Below are 19581 nucleotides of genomic sequence, written 5' to 3'. Positions count from 1 at the left end.
CTAAGTGCAGTATGCTAACCACACCATTCTTCACCCATTCCCCACCAAGTTCCCACCTCCAACACAAAAGGCGCTTAACATGTGAATTAATACGTGCTAACTGCTAAACCAAAACACAGAAAGTACCAAGAGCCTTCAAAGGCGGGACAAGCCCTATTTATTCCACAACGTAGATCAGTCTTGTAAATCAATCACTCTATCTTGTACATTAGTGACCTGATACGGGCTGTATTTTGGCGCACAGCGCCTGCATCAGGGGTCATTTGACATCAGAAATACAATGTGAACATGCCTAGCATCTCTGAAGGCTACGCCACGTTGGGATTTCTACATATTGTTAGGGCAAGGTTCTTATTTTTTGCCTTCAGCTGAGATGCTGGGCATGTTCACGTAACGCAGGCGCTGTGTCTTGAAACACACCTCAAGTCGGATCACTAATGTACAAAATTGAGTGATCGATGTACAAGATTGATCTACGTTGTGGAATAAATAGGACTTGTCCCGCTTTTAACATAGTAACATAGTAGATGACGGCAGAAAAAGACCTGCACGGTCCATCCAGGCTCTTGGTACTTTTTGTGTGTTGGGCTGTGTTCTGTGCTTTGAACCCTCTCTGTGTTGTTCTAACTGCTAAACCACCATGGTAAAAGTTGGCTCTTGTGTGATGGTTATTGTACACTAACTTGCACATTAAGGAAGAAATTCAATATATGGTGCAGAAAAAGTTGAGCGCTAAGGGCCAAATTCTATATTAGGTGCCTAAAAAATCTGCGCGGTAAACATTTCCGCCTAAGCGTATTCTATAAGCTGATATTTGGTAAAACACGATTTGAAAGTGCTAAACCCCTCTGAGAAAAACTGCATTGGCTCCCAATCAAAGAACGTATTATCTTCAAAATCTGCACCCTGGTCCACAAAATTATCTACAGTGGTCCCAGGATACATGACAGACCTTATAGACCTACCAACGAGAACCAGATCATCACGAACATACTTAAACCTCCACTACCCAAATTGCAAAGGACTCAAATACAAAACAACCTATGCATCCAGCTTCTCCTATATAAGCACACAACTATGGAACGCACTGCCAAAAGCTGTGAAAACAATCTATGACCATCTAAACTTCAGGAAATCACTAAAAACCAACCTGTTCAAAAAGGCTTATCCTACTGACCCAACATAAATCCCCTACACCTGGCAACACAGCAAAACCAATGATCGTACTGGACAATATACAACCTTCCCTCTCTTCAACCCTCATGGTGCCTGAAACACACCTACCTTATTTGACCACAACATAACCTTGTATTTGTTTCTCTACCGGACTTGGCAAACTCCTTTATGGTACTATGTAAGCCACATTGAGCCTGCAGATAGGTGGGAAAATGTGGGGTACAAATGTAACAAATAACTAAGCGGTGCCTAGATTTAGGTGCGGTATATAGAATACACTTAGTTGATGTCTCAGTGCCTAAAACTATGCGCCTCCATTTACACCAATGAAAGCATGGCGTAAATTCCTACAAGTAGATTTACGCACACTGTGCCATATTCTATAACTACGTGTGTAAATTTTGGAACAGCCATGAAACGCCCATTTCCCTGCCCATAGCCATGCCTCTTTTGAACTGCCCACATTAGAATTTAGGGAACAGTTCATTACAGAATACGCTTAGCAAGTTTTGCACAAAATTCTAATTATTACCAGCTAGTAAAACATGCCCGCTTCTGACACAAATGAAACGGGCGCTAGCAAGGTTATTCTCAGAGTTCCAGCTTGGCCCCCTCCCCTCCGAGTTCCTTGCCCCCCTCTCTCTGTCTCCCCTCCGAGTGGCAGCCCGACCTGCGTTGCCTGCCCTCTTCTCCCAGTCCTCCGCCTGCCCCTCGCCTTCCTGCGTGCCAGCCTGAATTTAAAAGTTCTTACCTCGGGGTCCGGCGGCAGCAGTGAAAGTCGAGCAGGCACGGCGCTTCAGCCTGCCTTCCCTTCTGTCTCAGCTCTGCCTCTGGTCCCGCCCTCATTTTCTGTTTCCGGAAGGGCGGTGCTGGTTTCCCCTCCCTCTCATTGATCCGGCCTCTGACGTCATCACATTCCGACGCGAGGGCGGACCAGTGGGAATTGTGTTACGAACCCATGCATTCAGACGTAGAATGTTGGAGGTGCAAATTATTATATAGGATTAGTGCTAATACTTGTTAAGTGCTGTTAATGCTGATTAGCTTGTTAAGCTAATTAAGTTACAATCACTATTATAGAATATGCCTGGATTTCAGTGCCAATCTCTAGGCGCACTATATAGAATTCAGTGGTAAGCGCTGTTCTATAAAGGGAGTGTGCGCTTTATAGAATAGTGTTCGTCGTGGATCCGGCACCTGGGTGCCATACTTATTCCTGCTAAAAGCAGGTATAAATGTGGGCGCCCAACTTAGGCGTACTTTGGGCGAGTTCTTTAAATCCGTGTGTAACTTTTTGGAACACCCCTTGCCACACTGCATTTTCAGATACACGTGATTGAAGTTAGGTCGTGCTTTAAAGAATAGCGTGCAGCAAGATGCACACACAGATATTTAAGAATGTCGATTAACCTGAATAATTAGTCGTTAGCACCCAATTATTGATGTTTCCAAGCTCATTAAGTCAGTTTATTTGAGTGCGCACAGAAGTTTGGACGCGATATGTAGATTCCTGGGGTAACTGTGTAATGCACTTTAGTAAAAGACCCCCTTAGAGTTCATGTTAGGTTAAGAAGGGAGCGGCAGATGATTGTCCATGGCTAAGGACTGCTGCACTTGGAAGGAGGATGTAAACATAGAGGGGAAAACTATAGGTATCAGTGAATCAAGAACCAAGAGAGGCCAGTTACTACTGACCTGGAAGCCCAAAGGGGCGGGAGAAACTGCCAGGCCAAAAACATGCAACACATTAAGAGATGTGTACACTTTCAACATAATACAAAGGAAGACCATTGCATAGTCTTATCAGTCAGTGTTTTACTGATCCCCCAGTAAGCAGGTACGGGAAATGTGGAAGGATGTGGGGCTACATGCCAAAACTTCATTTGTGTAAGTCAGAGGGGCTGAAAAGTGGGGCCATGTGAGAAATGCGCAGTTGCTCAATGGTAGGGCCAGCCCGGGCTCTGTGGTGTGGGAGGGGCTAGCATTGTGACTTCACAAGGGAATAAATAGTTTTCAGGAACAGTGAGACTTACAAGGACCAGTATATGCACTACTCTGTATATTTCGTATTTGTTATCTAATATAATTGTTTTAGATGCAATTGGTAAATATGAAAAGTCTCATTTTGGATTTGCACAAATCTTGGTAAGAAATTGTTGAAGTAAAGCATGGCACAAATGTAGCTACATACAAATTATCAAGACCTATAGCTGTTTTCAATCATTATGAAATGTATCTAAAAAAGAAAATAACATTTTTTTTCAGGCTGTGACAAAAATTCCTTTTAATAATGAACACTATTTGGCAAGCCGCATTGAGCCTGCCATGAGTGGGGAAAGCGCGGGGTACAAATGTAACAAAAAAAAAAATATTCCAGATAATTTTCCAGAACAGTGCTTCTCAACTTGAAAATCACGCAAACAACACAACCAAAAAGATGTTTTACAGCATGTGGAAACTGAAACGAATAAGACCATTCTTCCCAAGATCCGTGTTCCGCAGCCTAGTGCAATCACTCGTACTTAGCCATTTGGATTACTGCAACTCACTATATGCAGGTTGTAAAGAGCAAATACTGAAGAACACAGCAGCCAGACTCATTTTCGGGAAACCAAAATACGAAAGCGTGAAACCCTTACGAGAGAACCTGCACTGGCTCCCACTCAAGGAGCGCATCACTTTTAAAGTATGCACACTAGTGCACAAAATCATTCACGGTGAAGCCCCAGCCTACATGTCTGACTTAATAGACCTACCACCCAGAAACGCTAAAAGATCATCCCGAACTTTCCTTAACCTCCACTTCCCTAATTGCAAAGGCATAAAATACAAAGTGATGCACGCATCAACCTTTTCTTATATGAGCACGCAATTCTGGAACAAACTTCCACGTAACCTGAAGGCGACCTACGAGCTGACCGACTTCCGCAAACTATTGAAGACTCATCTCTTCGAAAAAATCTATCGAAAGGATCAAAACACATGAAGTCCACACACTCTGTTAGTAATACATCAATACATTCTCATCTGTACTCTCATTTTAACACACTTAAACCTTAATCTACAGGTAAAACTGCCATACCCGAACGTTTTTGCGCTATTGTTCTATAGTCCTATTAGTATCCGTTGTTCTTCCTTTGTTCTGTTCCATTGTACTATTCTCTTAACGATACGTAGACTTGTTTTAAACTCAATGCCTCACAATGTAACCACAATCGAGCTGTAACATATTGTACTTCCATCAATACAATGTATTGTAAGCCACACTGAGCCCGCAAATAGGTGGGAAAATGTGGGATACAAATGCAACAAAATAAATAACCCAGTTTTCAGAGCACACCCAGCCAGTCAGATTTTCAGGATACCTACAATGTATACGCTTGAGAGATTTGCATGCAGTGCCTCTTAGGTATTCAGATCTATCTTAGGCATATTCATTGTGCATATCCTGAAAATCTGTCTGGCTGGGTGTGCCACAAGGACTGGGTTGATAACCACTGCTCTAGAAGCCAAAAAGAATTTGGGTGAACAGAGAGCCCTATGTTGCTGTGAAACTCCTGTCGGCTTTCCTAGATAATGCATTTCTCTTTGGTTTCAGATATTCATAGACCGAGACCCTACAGTATTTGCTCCGATCTTAAATTTTCTGCGTACCAAAGAACTTGATCCGAGGTAGGCTGCAGCATTTTGTGGGGATTCTGCTACCTTGTGTAAAGTGAAATCACCTTCTCATGCGGTAGAAGCAAAGAGGGAATGGCTGATTGTTTCTTCAGCCTTATATAGACATAGCAAACTGCAAGAGCAGAATTCAGGGAGGGTAATTTTTTTGTGGCTGGCACCTGCAAGCCAATTTAATTTCCTTTTAGACCTTTTTATTTGTGTTATTTAACAAGGATCTCTAAGTAAAGAATAGCAGTAAAATACAGTGATGCTAATAGACCAGCACCCCTGTTTTTTTGCAGCTGATTTTTCTAAATTCTATGGTATATTTGCATAAATAAAAATGGATTTAGAGCACATTGTTTGACATACAGGGGTGGCTGGTTCAAATCCCACTGGTGCGCTTTATGATCTTGGACTTGTCACTTAACTGTCCATTGCCTCAGGTACAACATTAGATTTAAGCTCTGGGGACAGAAAAATACCTGTTGTACCTGAATGTAACTCATCTTGGGGTGCTACTGAAAAAGCTGTGAGCAAAATCCAAATAAATAAATCCACTGTGTAATTTACTCTCTAAAATTGCTAATACTTGTTTGGTTACTTAATTTGATTCTGTGGCTTTTTTTTGGGTGGGGGGGGGGTGAGGAATGGAGAGAAATCCTAGAGATCAATGCTGGGAAGAGAGAAGGGGGTAGAGGAAGGAAAGGGGATCTTTGAAAGAGATAAAGAAAGAGGATCTCAGAGAAGAGGAAGGAGAATGGGACATGAAAGCACAGAGGGAAGGGAAGAGAAGGCGACTCAAGAGAGCAGAGAGAGGGAAGGTGTAACACGAGAAGGAAAGAGGTGCTTATAGAGTGGGAAGAGTAAGATCCAGGGTATGGAAGACGGGGAAGGGGGGATCCACTCATATATATCTCTATACTGATCCCAATCCCAACGAACCCTTCTGGTAGCAGCAGAATTTCAAATAAAGGGCTTCAAGCTAAATATTAGAAAGAACACCCAGAGCCAGGGATTCCACCTCAGAAGAGATGGGAGCAGCTGTAAGTACGCCCCTTTCTACCTAGGGCCACCATTGCCCTCCATACTCACAGCCCATAGCCCCTTAAATCTCTTTACTTCACATCCATCTCTTACATTCCAGTCTGCTCGCTCTTCCCTATCCCTGGACCCTGCAGTGTCATCTCCACCTCACATTCCCTCAGTCACTGATCCCCTCCCTGACTGTTAGTGGCACAGAAAAGGAAAATGGCAGTACAGGTCATTGGGCCAGGTCCTCCTGTCCTGCCTGGGGCCCTAGTGTCACCCTTTGAAACATTGGTACAAACATGGCATTCGGGCCCTGTACATGTGAGGAGGAAGATGCAACCCTATGCACTGTACTGCAGTTTTCCTCCACTGGGAGGGGCAGTGATTGCCTCAGGTAGGAAAAAGAAAAGATGTGTAACATTTGCTATCACTGCTGATCCTGGTCTCCTGTGGCAATTCCATGGGTTGTGTTTTGTGGCTCTTACTACAACTATGGAATCGTAGACGCTGGGGCACTGGCCATAGGAATGGAAGGGAAGGAAGAAAGAATGATAGAATGCAAACCTTTTAAATAGTCAGAAAAATAACCTTGGAAGTAACTGCAGTCAGAATCATTAATCAGTGGTATAGTACAGTCCTAGGTCTGAAAAACCTCTGTTTCATATGAAACATACAAACTTATATCCAGCTCAAAAAGTGGACAGAATATTGTGTAAATCTGTTGGGGGAAAATCTTCAGTGTAGTTTTAAATCCTTTCAAAATCACTAGGTGGACAAGATGAAGAGAAACACGCTTTTATTGTGAGATTTAGCCCTGTGACAGCCAGGGTGGTGTAGTCAGTACACCAAACCTTTGATTCTGACTCCGACTCCTATTCCTATTGATATTAGGCTTTACATTTTTTGTTCTGGATCTAAAGTGCTGGTAAATATAACTTCCACTACATAGCTTCCCACAATTCCAGAACCTGTGGGATAGTTGTGTCCATCAACCAACAGATGGAGATAGAGAACTGAAAACTGAGCTGAGACATATCTCTCTCGTCATCCAGTCCAGCCCCTCCGTATTTTCTATCTCTCTAGCAGGTGGATGGACAAACTACTACTATTAAACATTTCTATAGCGCTACTAGACTTACGCAGCGCTGTACAAATTAACATGAAAAGACAGTCCCTGCTCAACAGAGCTTACAATCTAAATTGGACAGACAAACAGACAGTTAGGTTTCAGTCTTTGGTTCTGAGTGATTTGCACAGCCTCAGATCCCGACAGAGCATTCAGCTGCATCGGGATCTTTGTTTTCTCTGTAGTTTATATTGTTCTTACACCAGGCCTATTGACTGAAGCGGGGACAGTCAGAGTTGCTGCCCCTCTGGCTCCTAGGAGATCTCATTTAGACCTCCAGGGGTGGGCAGATGAGGCTATCTCTGCTTCTTCCTCCGTATCTGATGTGGCCTTAGTCTATCCAGAGGAGCCATCATTGAAGGCGTTGTTAGAGGACTGTCTTTTCATGTATGTGTACAGCGTTGCGTATGTCTTGTAGCGCTATAGAAGTGATTAGTAGTAGTAGGATGACCCAAAAGTACTGAGGTTGTTTCATAAAGAGGAGCTCAGTACTTTTATTTCTGAGGCACTGGCAGTGCTTTCCATTGAGGAGCTTTCTGCTTCGGCGTCAGGAGTTCCATCTTTGTCAATCATGAGGGGGCTTAAAGGTCCTTCTAAGGCCTTCCCGATGTATCCAGACATTCAGGACCTGATTACAGCAGAATGGGTCTCACTGGAAACAGGGCTGAGAGTGGGACAAGCCATGACTCCGACTATATACGTTCGTTCCGGAGGAGAAAGAGAAATTGCAGCTTCCTAGGGTGGGCTCCCTAGTTATGGTGATGACTAAGAAAATCATCTTGCTGGTGGAAGGGTCATTGCCCTAAAAGATCTACAGGACAGGAAGCTAGAAGGCTTGCTGAAACAAGCCTTTGAAGTGGCCTCTTTGGGCCTTCAAGTGACAATGTGCAGCTCGTTTTGTGGCAAGAACATGCCTAAAGTGGCATAAGCTGGAAGCAGGGTTTGCCTACTTGGCAGTTGCTATATTTATAACATGGGTTACAGCCTGCACTGTGACTTTGCCTGTTATGGCACATTGGCAACTCTGGTTGCGGCACTGGGAGAAGATCTGAGTAACTTGGTGAAAAAACTGGGGGAAGCTAAACCATAGCAGTTGCCGGAAGATAAGCTGAAAGCCACTGGTTGACTGTCTTCAGGGAGCTCTCAATCTTGATTTTCGAGCAGACGAAACCAGCCTGATCGTCAGCAATATGGTTCTCCCACCTGGTTGCTGCTCAGTGAACTCTCCTTGTGAAAAGGGAACCAAGGCGGTTGAGGTTCAGGCCACTATAGATGTCTTGCTGGCGCTGTGGGTTATTGTTCCAGTTCCCCAGGTCAAACAGGGACAAGGCAGATACTCCGCCTACTTCATTGTCAAGGTACTTTATTCTTGATATATTGCTAAGGGCGTACCATCATAGCAGTGTACAATATTATAATATAAGTAATAGTGTTAACAATAATAATATTACCATGAAAGATCTAGGCAAGTAACTCCAATACTCGTAAGAAAGAAAAGAGGAGCAGTCCCAACAGAATAGGCTAGAGCATACAATCGCATCTTCATAGTCTGGCGAGAAGGGCCAGGACAAAGAAGTAAGGCACCTTTGTCTGGTCTTAGACCTCTTAAACCGCTTCCTCCGAGTGTCTCTCTTTTGCATGGAAACACTAAGAGCAGGAGAACCAAGCGGGAGAATTTCTCACCGCCCTCAATCTGACCTCATTTGCAACTCTAGTCCCTTATTTTCTTACTCCTATTACTCTATCTTATGTATATATGTGTTCCATCTTTGCTTACATTCTATGCTGTCTATTAAAATGTTTTATTGGGTATTTTGTTGGCATTATAATGTAGCATACTATGCCATATTTTGTATTGTTTTGAATATTTTTACTGCTGTACTTGTCTATTGCTTATGTTTGACTTATTCTTGCTGTCCACTGCCTTGAGTGAATTCCTTCAAAAAGGCGGTAAATAAATAAAATAAGTAAATCAATCTCAAGGATTTGTATTTGCATATCCCCATATGGCTGCCTCATCAGAGGTTTTTACATTTTGCGGTGCTGGGCTGTCAGTTCCAGTTCAGTGTTTTACTCTTCAGTCTTGCCATGGCACCAAGTACATTTACCAAGGTTATAGTAATGGAGGCAGCCTTCCTTCAGCAACATGCAACGGAGAGTGTCAGAGTACACAGAACAAGCAATCCAAGAAGAAGCACAAAGGGCTCTCAAGAAAGGGACAAGTATGCTTTATTGATGACCTGACACGGGCTGTGTTTCGGTGTAAGCCAACGCCTGCCTCAGAGGTTGGTCTAAATATAAACAAAAAATATTACATTGAATACTTTAAAACTGTACATAAAAAATATATACAATAAAATAATTTAAGAATTGTACTTTGACCAAACCAACAAGTATTAAACTCCAATGACTTCAAAGTATCATGCACTGATAAATCAGGAGCTAGTAAAAAAGAATATATGTCTAGATGTGATGTGATGCTAAATCCTAACTGAAATGAATAAAATGTGAAATATAAAATAGCAATCCGTATTTGTGATCGATGTGGCACATAGTGAAGACAAAATCAAATGGTGCACCAACAAAGAAGATGAAATAATAAAAGAAAGCTAGTGCTTACTAACCAAGCAACCCTGAATATTTTAGTGGTTGCTCAAATGTCTGTAGCTTATCACAGTGAAAATTACAAAAGTTGAAGATGAACATAAGACTTGATGTGACGCCATCAATCATAAGTTCCCATAGTGAAATTACAGTACTAGTTTTCATCTAAGCGGACAACAAAAAGACTGTGCAGGAGGATAGGTGCAATCATGAACATCAAAAGGAATCTATCACAGCGTTCTTAAGAGAGAAATCATAATCCACATGGTATAAAAAGGAATCTGAGAAAACTAAACGCTAAGTGATGTTGCTGTACCCAGGCACAAAAACCCATAAAAGATAGTTCAGGCATCATACTGCTTGTTCTGCTATGACGTCTCCATAAATAAAAAAATATAGATCTATACTGGCAATTAGAACATTACACTGTGGAAAAAAAATATATCAAAGACGATGTTAAACAATTGCTGGAAACAGCTACGCTGCATTGAGGAGTTAGAAGACATATATTGAAAAGTGGTAGTAATACTCTGTGAAAGTAATCCTAGAAAGTTAAAAGGCTTATTGCCATGATACATAGACAAATATAAATCATAAATAGGCAAGCATACAATTATTAAATGCACCATAAATCAGTTTTATTTCTCATATTGTAAGCACATTGTTAGTTTTATTGTACTATTATATTTATTAAGTTGCTCCCGCATGCTTTGCAATGGTTTCCATTCTTTCCAGATATGCTTTGTTACTTCTGAAAACTCTGTATACGTCAGTTCTTTTGTCATTCTCATTATACTGTTTAAAGGAGGCGCAGAGCACATGAGCACATTTCAGTTTTTTGGTTCATTTTCTTGGCGTCCTGCTCCGCACTAGGAATTTATTTCATCTTCAGGTAAGATCATGTTTTATGGTGCATGTAATAATCATTTGCGTGCCTATTTATGATTTATATTTGTCTTTGTATCATGGCAATAAGCCTTTTAACTTTTTAGGATTACTTTCTCGGAGTGTTGCTGTTGGAACTTCAGACTGTCTCTTGGGATTCGTTTCTCCACATAGGGTTTTGGAACTTCAGGCTGTCTCTTGTTGGGATCCCCTTCTCCACTTTTTGGAGGTGGGGGTCTCCCTGTGCATGTTTTGTGCCTTCCTTCTAAAAGTGGCATCTACATTTTATCTTAATCAATCTGTGGAGCTTCCATCCATTCACTGAGAGGTTGAGGAGGCTCGGTATTCTTCCTTGAAGCTTCTTGATGTGCGTACAGTCCTCATTAGATATCTGGAAGTTACGACTATCGCATCAGCTTATTTGCTTGTGGGGAAGCAGGCTCCTCGGGCCTTGCGGGCTCATTCTAAGAAGCATGCAGTGTCATCCTAATCAGAGACTGCCTTACTGTCTCTGTTGGATATTTGCAAGTCATTGACTTGGTCGACACTGCATACCTTTGCCAAGCATTACAGGGTGGATGTTCCGGCATGCTTAGAAACCAGTTTTGGGTTTCAGTCATCAGGGTGGCAGCACCAGGATCCCACTCACTCTAGGGATTGCTTTTAAACATCACACAGGTTCTGGAATAGTGGGAAGCTATGCATTGGAAGGAGAAATTGGGTCTTGCCTGATAATTTTCTTTCCATTAGTCTTTCTCACTATTTCAAAGGCCCGCCTGAGGTTTGAGATGCTTAGTTGGTGTGAAGTAATGGGTCAAATAATGATTGTCATCTTGCATGGTGCTTTCTGCATATCTCTTCTTCTCTACAAGTTGTCCAGAGATGAGAGAGGTCCACACGTTTGCTAGTCTGGTTAGCTTAAGGTTGTTGTGTTTATTCTGCTTTTTAACATATTCATAAATGACCTAGAGATGGGGGTAACTAGTGAGGTAATCAGATTTGCCGATGACACAAAGTTATTCAAAGTAGTCAAATCGCGGGAAGCTTGTGAAAAACTACAAGAGGACCTTACGAGATTGGGAGACTGGGCGTCTAAATGGCAGATGACGTTTAATGTGAACAAGTGCAAAGTGATGCATGTGGGAAAGAGGAACCCAAACTATAACTATGTCATGCAAAGTTCAGTGTTGGGAGTCACGGACCGAGAAAGGGATCTAGGTGTCGTCGTTGATGATACGTTGAAAACTTCTGCTCAATGTGCTGCTGCGGCTAGGAAAGCAAATAGAATGTTGGGTATCATTAGGAAAGGGATGGAAAACAAAAATAAGGATATTTATTCTGCCGTTGTAATGCTCCATGGTGCGACCGCACCTTGAGTATTGTGTTCAGTTCTGGTCGCCGCACCTCAAAAAGACATAGTGGAATTGGAAAAGGTGCAGAGAAGGGCGGCAAAGATGATACAGGGGGGTGGGACGGCTTCCCTATCAGGATAGGCTGAAGAGGCTGGGGCTCTTCAGCTTGGAGAAAAGGCGGCTGAGGGGAGATATGATAGAGGTCTATAAGATAATGAGTGGAATGGAACGGGTCGATGTGGAGCGTCTGTTTATGCTTTCCAAAAATACTAGGACAAGGGGGCATGCAATGAAGCTGCAGTGTGATAAATTTAAAACAAATTGGAGGAAATTTTTCTTCACTCACTGCCGGAAAAGATGGTTAAGGCGGTTAACTTAGCAGACTTCAAAAAAGCGTTGGATGGCTTCCTGGAGGAAAAAGCCATAGAATGTTATTGAATGGACGAGGGAATACAGTATTTCTAGGATGGGCGGAACAAATTGCTTGTTCTTTTGGCCGCTGTCGGTGACAGGGTGCTGGGCTCAATGGACCCTTGGTCTGTCCCAGCATGGTGATGCTTATGTACTTATGTACTTACCCTGTCTATGTAAATACTAAGAAGCTGGCTGTGGTGGCCCTACCATTGGATCAACTGAGGCAGGGGCCTCAGGTGGCACTCTTTATGCAGCAGCATCTTCCCGCCCCCCCCCCCCTTCATTCCCCTCCCCAGCCTATCTTCTTTTTTTTTGTTTTTCAAAAGTCGCCAGCAGCAGCAGTCCCCATACGCTACCCTGCCACCAGCGTCTCCTCTGCAGTGGCCATCCTAGGTTGGCTGCCACCCGGGGCAGATCGCCGCTGCACACCCCCCCCCCCCCCCCGGTGCAGCGGCATCCGCCCCCTCCCCCCCAGCGCAATGACACCCTCCTCCCTGGCTTATCAAGCCCCCCCCCCCCCCGGGTGCATTCTTGGCTGCTAGAGGGTGCAGAGAGCAGCCGCGCCTGTCGGCTCCACTGGCTCCCTACTTCCTCTGCCCCGGAACAGGAAGTAACCTGTTCCGGGGCAGAGGGAGCAGGGAACCAGCGGAGCCGACAGGCGCGCGGCTGCTCTCTGCACCCTCCAGCAGCGTGCACCCGGGGCGGACCGCCCCCACCGCCCCGCCCTTCCTACACCACTGCTCCTCTGTACTGCGGGCCACCTCTGTGACGTAACTTCCTGTTTCCTCAGAGGTAGGCTGCAGTACAGAGGAGGGGTTGCTGCCGCCACCATCGCATTTAAAAAACAACAAAAGAAAGGATTGAGGAGGGGGGTTGAGAAAGGAAGGGAGGAAGGAGTTGGTAGAGAGACTGTGGAAAGATGTTGGACTTGGGGGTGGCGCACCATCTCATCCCTGCCTCAGGCAGCAGATTGCCTTAGGCTGCCCCTGGGAGCTGGACTAGTTGCTAAGAGAGAGATGTCTCAGCTCAGTTTTTAGTTCTCTATCTCCACCCGCTGGTTGATGGACACAACTATTCTGCAGGTTCTGTAATAGTGGAAGGGAAGGGGGGAAGGGAAATGGGACTTGATATACCGCCTTTCTGAGGTTTTTGCAACTATATTCAAAGTGGTTTACATATATTCAGGTATTTATTTTGTACCAGGGGCAATGGAGGGTTAAGTGACGTGCCCAGAGTCACAAGGAGCTGCAGTGGGAATTGAATTCAGTTCCCCAGGATCAAAGTCCACTGGACTAACCACTAGGCTACTCCTCCACTGGGAAGGACTAATGGAAAGAAAATTATCAAGTAAGACCCAATTTCTCTTTATATTTACCAGTATAGATCCAGGATAAAAAAATATATAAGTATAGAATGCTAAATTTACCATACATTATAATGTAAGTTTTTATTTTGAAGCTGGAGTCAGTCGGCTCACTTTTACCAACTCCGACTCCACCCAAAATTGCTTCCAACTCCAGCTCCACATTTCTGGTGACAGTAGGAGATGATGCATTTCAGTGCATTATTTGTGCGTCATAATTAGAATTTAAGCTCTACGTAGGTATGTTGTGATGAATGGTGGTATGTAAAGTCTAGCAATAAACAAATGGTCTTTTATGTGCATCTGTATAGTGCTGCATATGTCAAGTAGTAATTGACGTATTGCCCACATAAGTGATGTAAGGTGGTGGTGAGGTTGGGGGTTTTCTGTATTAATGTACAGTGGTGGAAATAAGTATTTGATCCCTTGCTGATTTTGTAAGTTTGCCCACTGACAAAGACATGAGCAGCCCATAATTGAAGGGTAGGTTATTGGTAACAGTGAGAGATAGCACATCACAAATTAAATCCGGAAAATCACATTGTGGAAAGTATATGAATTTATTTGCATTCTGCAGAGGGAAATAAGTATTTGATCCCCCACCAACCAGTAAGAGATCTGGCCCCTACAGACCAGGTAGATGCTCCAAATCAACTCGTTACCTGCATGACAGACAGCTGTCGGCAATGGTCACCTGTATGAAAGACACCTGTCCACAGACTCAGTGAATCAGTCAGACTCTAACCTCTACAAAATGGCCAAGAGCAAGGAGCTGTCTAAGGATGTCAGGGACAAGATCATACACCTGCACAAGGCTGGAATGGGCTACAAAACCATCAGTAAGACGCTGGGCGAGAAGGAGACAACTGTTGGTGCCATAGTAAGAAAATGGAAGAATTACAAAATGACTGTCAATCGACAAAGATCTGGGGCTCCACGCAAAATCTCACCTCGTGGGGTATCCTTGATCATGAGGAAGGTTAGAAATCAGCCTACAACTACAAGGGGGGAACTTGTCAATGATCTCAAGGCAGCTGGGACCACTGTCACCACGAAAACCATTGGTAACACATTACGACATAACGGATTGCAATCCTGCAGTGCCCGCAAGGTCCCCCTGCTCCGGAAGGCACATGTGACGGCCCGTCTGAAGTTTGCCAGTGAACACCTGGATGATGCCGAGAGTGATTGGGAGAAGGTGCTGTGGTCAGATGAGACAAAAATTGAGCTCTTTGGCATGAACTCAACTCGCCGTGTTTGGAGGAAGAGAAATGCTGCCTATGACCCAAAGAACACCGTCCCCACTGTCAAGCATGGAGGTGGAAATGTTATGTTTTGGGGGTGTTTCTCTGCTAAGGGCACAGGACTACTTCACCGCATCAATGGGAGAATGGATGGGGCCATGTACCGTACAATTCTGAGTGACAACCTCCTTCCCTTCGCCAGGGCCTTAAAAATGGGTCGTGGCTGGGTCTTCCAGCACGACAATGACCCAAAACATACAGCCAAGGCAACAAAGGAGTGGCTCAGGAAGAAGCACATTAGGGTCATGGAGTGGCCTAGCCAGTCACCAGACCTTAATCCCATTGAAAACTTATGGAGGGAGCTGAAGCTGCGAGTTGCCAAGCGACAGCCCAGAACTCTTAATGATTTAGAGATGATCTGCAAAGAGGAGTGGACCAAAATTCCTCCTGACATGTGTGCAAACCTCATCATCAACTACAGAAGACGTCTGACCGCTGTGCTTGCCAACAAGGGTTTTGCCACCAAGTATTAGGTCTTGTTTGCCAGAGGGATTAAATACTTATTTCCCTCTGCAGAATGCAAATAAATTCATATACTTTCCACAATGTGATTTTCCGGATTTAATTTGTGATGTGCTATCTCTCACTGTTACCAATAACCTACCCTTCAATTATGGGCTGCTCATGTCTTTGTCAGTGGGCAAACTTACAAAATCAGCAAGGGATCAAATACTTATTTCCACCACTGTAACTGTTGGAAGGGAGTTGGCATATTGAAAAAATTCTTTTTCTCCTTTTCCCGTTGGTTCTTTGAACACTACATTTTTGTTTGCTCTCTTTTTCTGCTTTGCTTCACTTTTAAACCTTTCTGATTTCTCTAGGGGAGTTAATATACGCCTACTGCTTCATGAAGCTGAGTTCTACGGAATAACACCATTAGGTAAATCTGGGAAACTTGCAGCATTCTCTTTCCATGGCTCATATACAGTATATAACAAGTGTACCTTTCCTTTCCTTTAGTTCGGCGTTTGCAGCTGTGCGAAGACCTGGAGAGATCTTCCTGTGGGAGTGTTCTCTTCAATGGCTATCTGCCTCCTACAGGTATCGATGCCTCCTTTCCTGTAATCATATGTAAAAGGTTGTAGTCTCTTGTAGGTAGGCCATCAAATGCCTAGGGGACAAGCTACCTTTCATCATGTCTTTGGACTGAAAATATCTCATGCTAATCCCTGAAGCATTTACACTGCCAGTGAATTCCATATTACTACTACTACTGCTTAACATTTCTAAAGTGCTACTAGGGTTACGCAGCGCTGTACAATTTAACATGGAAGGACAGTCCCTGCTCAAGGAGCTTACAATCTAAAAGACAGGTGTACAATCTAAAGACAATCTAAAGATAAGTGTAGAGTCCGTCTGATAGGGCATACTATATTTCACGAAAGATTAGGTGCCGAAAGCAGCATTGAAGAAGTGAGTTTTAAGCAGAGATTTGAAGATGGGTAGGGAGGGGGCTTGGCGTAGGGGTTGAGGAAGATTGTTCCAAGCATAGGGTGAGGCAAGGCAGAATGAGCGGAGCCTGGAGTTGGCAGTGGTGGAGAAGGGAACTGAAAGGAGGGATTTGTCCTGTGAGCGGAGGTTACGGGCGGGAACATAGGGGGAGATGAGGGTAGAGAGGTAGTGAGGAGCCGCAGACCGGGTGCATTTGTAGGTAAGGAGGAGAAGCTTGAATTGTATGCGGTATCTGATCGGATGCCAGTGAAGTGACTTGAGGAGAGGGGTGATATGAGTATATTGGTTCTGGCGGAATATAAGACGTGCGGCAGCGTTCTGAACGGATTGAAGGGGGGATAGATGGCTAAGTGGGAGGCCGGTGAGGAGTAAGTTGCAGTAGTCAAGGCGAGAGGTAATGAGAGCGTGGACGAGAGTTCGTGTGGAGTGCTCAGATAGGAAAGGGCGAATTTTGCTGATGTTGAAGAGGAAGAAGCGACAGGTCTTGGCAGTCTGTTGGATATGCGCAGAGAAGGAGAGGGAGGAATCGAAGATGACTCCGAGGTTGCGGGCAGATGGGACGGGGTGGATGAGGGTGTTATCAACTGAGATAGAGAGTGGAGGAAGAGGAGAGGTGGGTTTAAGTGGGAAAGACGAGGAGCTCAGTTTTGGACATGTTCAGCTTCAGGTGGCGGTTGGACATCCAGGCAGCAATGTCGGATAAGCAGGTCGATACCTTGGCCTGGGTCTCCGCGGTAATGTCTGGTGTGGAGAGATATAGCTGGGTGTCATCAGCATAAAGATGATACTGAAATCCATGAGATGAGATCAGTGAGCCTAGGGAAGAGGTGTAGATTGAGAAGAGAAGGGGTCCAAGGACAGATCTCTGGGGAACTCCAACAGATAGTTGGCAAGCTGTGGATTTTAGCCTTCTGATTTTACATTGCATTTGCTGTGGGTATTAAGTTTGAGACTAGGAAATATGGTAGTTAGGTAGCTCTGTGCTGACTTTTAAAGGGTTAAAAAATTTTTTTTTGCATTGTGCAGGTTCTAATTAGATCTTGTTTTATTCCTTTGTCCTGTGTACTGGGAGACAAATCTGGAGGATTAAGATAGCAGCCAGGGGTCACAGAATTAATTTTTTTTAAAACAATGTTTGTTGAATAAATCCAAGGCAATAACATTCATGTCATCAACAATGATGTGAACCATTGGATTCAACTTTTTTTCCCCTTAACTCCTCCAAACCAGCATCTGTGTAACACCTTAACAGAGTTATTGGTCATCCCAGTGATCTTTATAGCTTCCATCTCTAACTCACCCTCTGTATACTTTTGATCAGCTAGTCCATATTCACCTTCCATTGTTTCTCGGACTTCTGTCTGGTTCTGCCCCAAGGCTGTAAGCTTCGCTAATGAGAGCACTGGGGCCAATATTCAGACTGCTGGAGGCAGTCCGCGGTCAGTGCTGAGCCTGAATATTCAATGCCGGGTCGTTTCCAGTGACCGGCATCGAATATATGGTTTATTTTTGGATGGTTTAAACTTAACTGGCCAAGCCAATATTCAGCGCTGGTAGGTTAAGTTTAAACTGGCCAAAGATAGGCCTGCTATTTCAGTGGCCTAATTTAGCCGCCAAATTTAGCCAATGATGCACTGAATATTAGCGGATAACTGATTATATTGTGCAGTATAACCGGTTAGTTGCTAAGCAGTGACTGGGAATATTTAGCAGCAGATAACTGTCTCTCTCCTGCTGAATATTCGCGGATAGCTGGTTAAGTACTATTTAACAAGCCAGGAGCCGTCCTGGCTGGTTAAGTGTATATATATATATATATATATATATACACACACACACACACACACACACACACACACACACACTTAACCGGCCAGGACGGCTCCTGGCTTGTTAAATAGTACTTAACCAGCTATCCACGAATATTCAGCAGGAGAGAGCCAGTTATCTGGTGCTAAATATTCCCAGTCACTGCTTATCAACTAACCGGCTATATATATATATATATATATAGCCTCTAAAGGGAGGTGAACAGAAGAGACTAGAAAAATGCAAGCCTTTCTGGCAAAGGGAAAACACTTGAGTTCAGTTTGTCTCTTATATAATAATGCTAAAATTTATTAGAGTAAATAAATGGTTACAATAAAAATTTTTTTTATCTTAGTATTACAGAAAATTGAATTCTTATTTGTATCAGTCCAAATTTCAGTATAAGGAAAATAAAATCAATCTCTCTTCTCTCTCTCTGTTTCCCCTTCGGAAGCTGTCAGATTCTGACCTAGTACAAAAAGTACCCAGTTCGAAAATTGAAGCTTCATTTGTCCAGTCACTTAATGCCTTATATTTTCTCTCTTACTTATCTGGTATTCTTCAACTCTGACCTCTAAGGTCACCTTCACATACTTCTATTTCTTTGGTATTTTTCTCAAATATTCATCACTTGCTCTTTGTAATGAATACCTATAACTCTTTGTGGTCCTTCACTGAAAATGTTCCAGTATTATGTTTAAAGCCTGTTTGACACAAACAGACAGACACTTATTAAAATTTATAGCCCATTATGAGGGTTAAGCAAGCCTGTCTATAGTCTGTGAGAAAACCAAGACACAAGCAAGTTAATTGCCCTACTAAAGAAGAAAAAAGAATATTATACAAAGCTGACTGATCTGATAAACCAAACAGCTCTATTCACCAGGCATCCTAATAGACACTCCCGATTAGGGATCATATTGCATTTCCTTGCTGCAGCCAGCCATTGGTGACTACCACAGAATGACAGAATTGCAGTAAGTGCTGAAGTCTGATAGAAAGAAATAGAATGTGAACGATGTTAGAGGTCTTAGGGATCCTCAATGCAAATAAAAAAAGAGTACGGGACCCCTTTTCTTTAGTGCTAACTTCACACTAACAGGATCTTCATTTATTCAGTGAGAGACTGTCCAGTTACACGCAGCAGTAAATAAGGCCCGTCCCCAGGCATTTTCTGTCCTTTCTGACCTTGTCATGATGTAGCTATGGACTATGATAGTGCTGATCCAGTAAAATGACCTACCTCAGGCATTTTATTACTACCATGTGAATTTTTACACCACTGAAATACATGTTAGGAAAGAACTCAAGGAAAGCTTCTTATATTAGGGAAATCAGAGTTGCAGGGGTCCCTGGTATTCATTCTGGCAACCTGTAGAAGTGCATGTCCACTTTGGCTTGCCA

The 19581-nt window shown here is 43.5% G+C and overlaps 1 protein-coding gene across 1 annotated transcript in view; it reads left to right on the top strand.

Moving 5' to 3' along the window:
- Nucleotides 1–19581, top strand: part of SHKBP1 (SH3KBP1 binding protein 1) — an 82355-nt gene that overhangs the window by 21050 nt on the left and 41724 nt on the right. The window contains exons 4-6 of the mRNA XM_030218298.1: nucleotides 4775–4848; nucleotides 15738–15796; nucleotides 15877–15957. Coding sequence (XP_030074158.1) covers nucleotides 4775–4848; nucleotides 15738–15796; nucleotides 15877–15957 — 214 coding nt within the window. The remainder of the gene's footprint in view (nucleotides 1–4774; nucleotides 4849–15737; nucleotides 15797–15876; nucleotides 15958–19581) is intronic.

Source organism: Microcaecilia unicolor, chromosome 11 (assembly GCF_901765095.1).
Source record: "Microcaecilia unicolor chromosome 11, aMicUni1.1, whole genome shotgun sequence".
Classification (NCBI taxonomy): Eukaryota; Metazoa; Chordata; class Amphibia; order Gymnophiona; family Siphonopidae; genus Microcaecilia; species Microcaecilia unicolor.
Note: the sequence above shows the minus strand (reverse complement) of the source record. Positions and strands in the feature narration are given on the sequence as shown.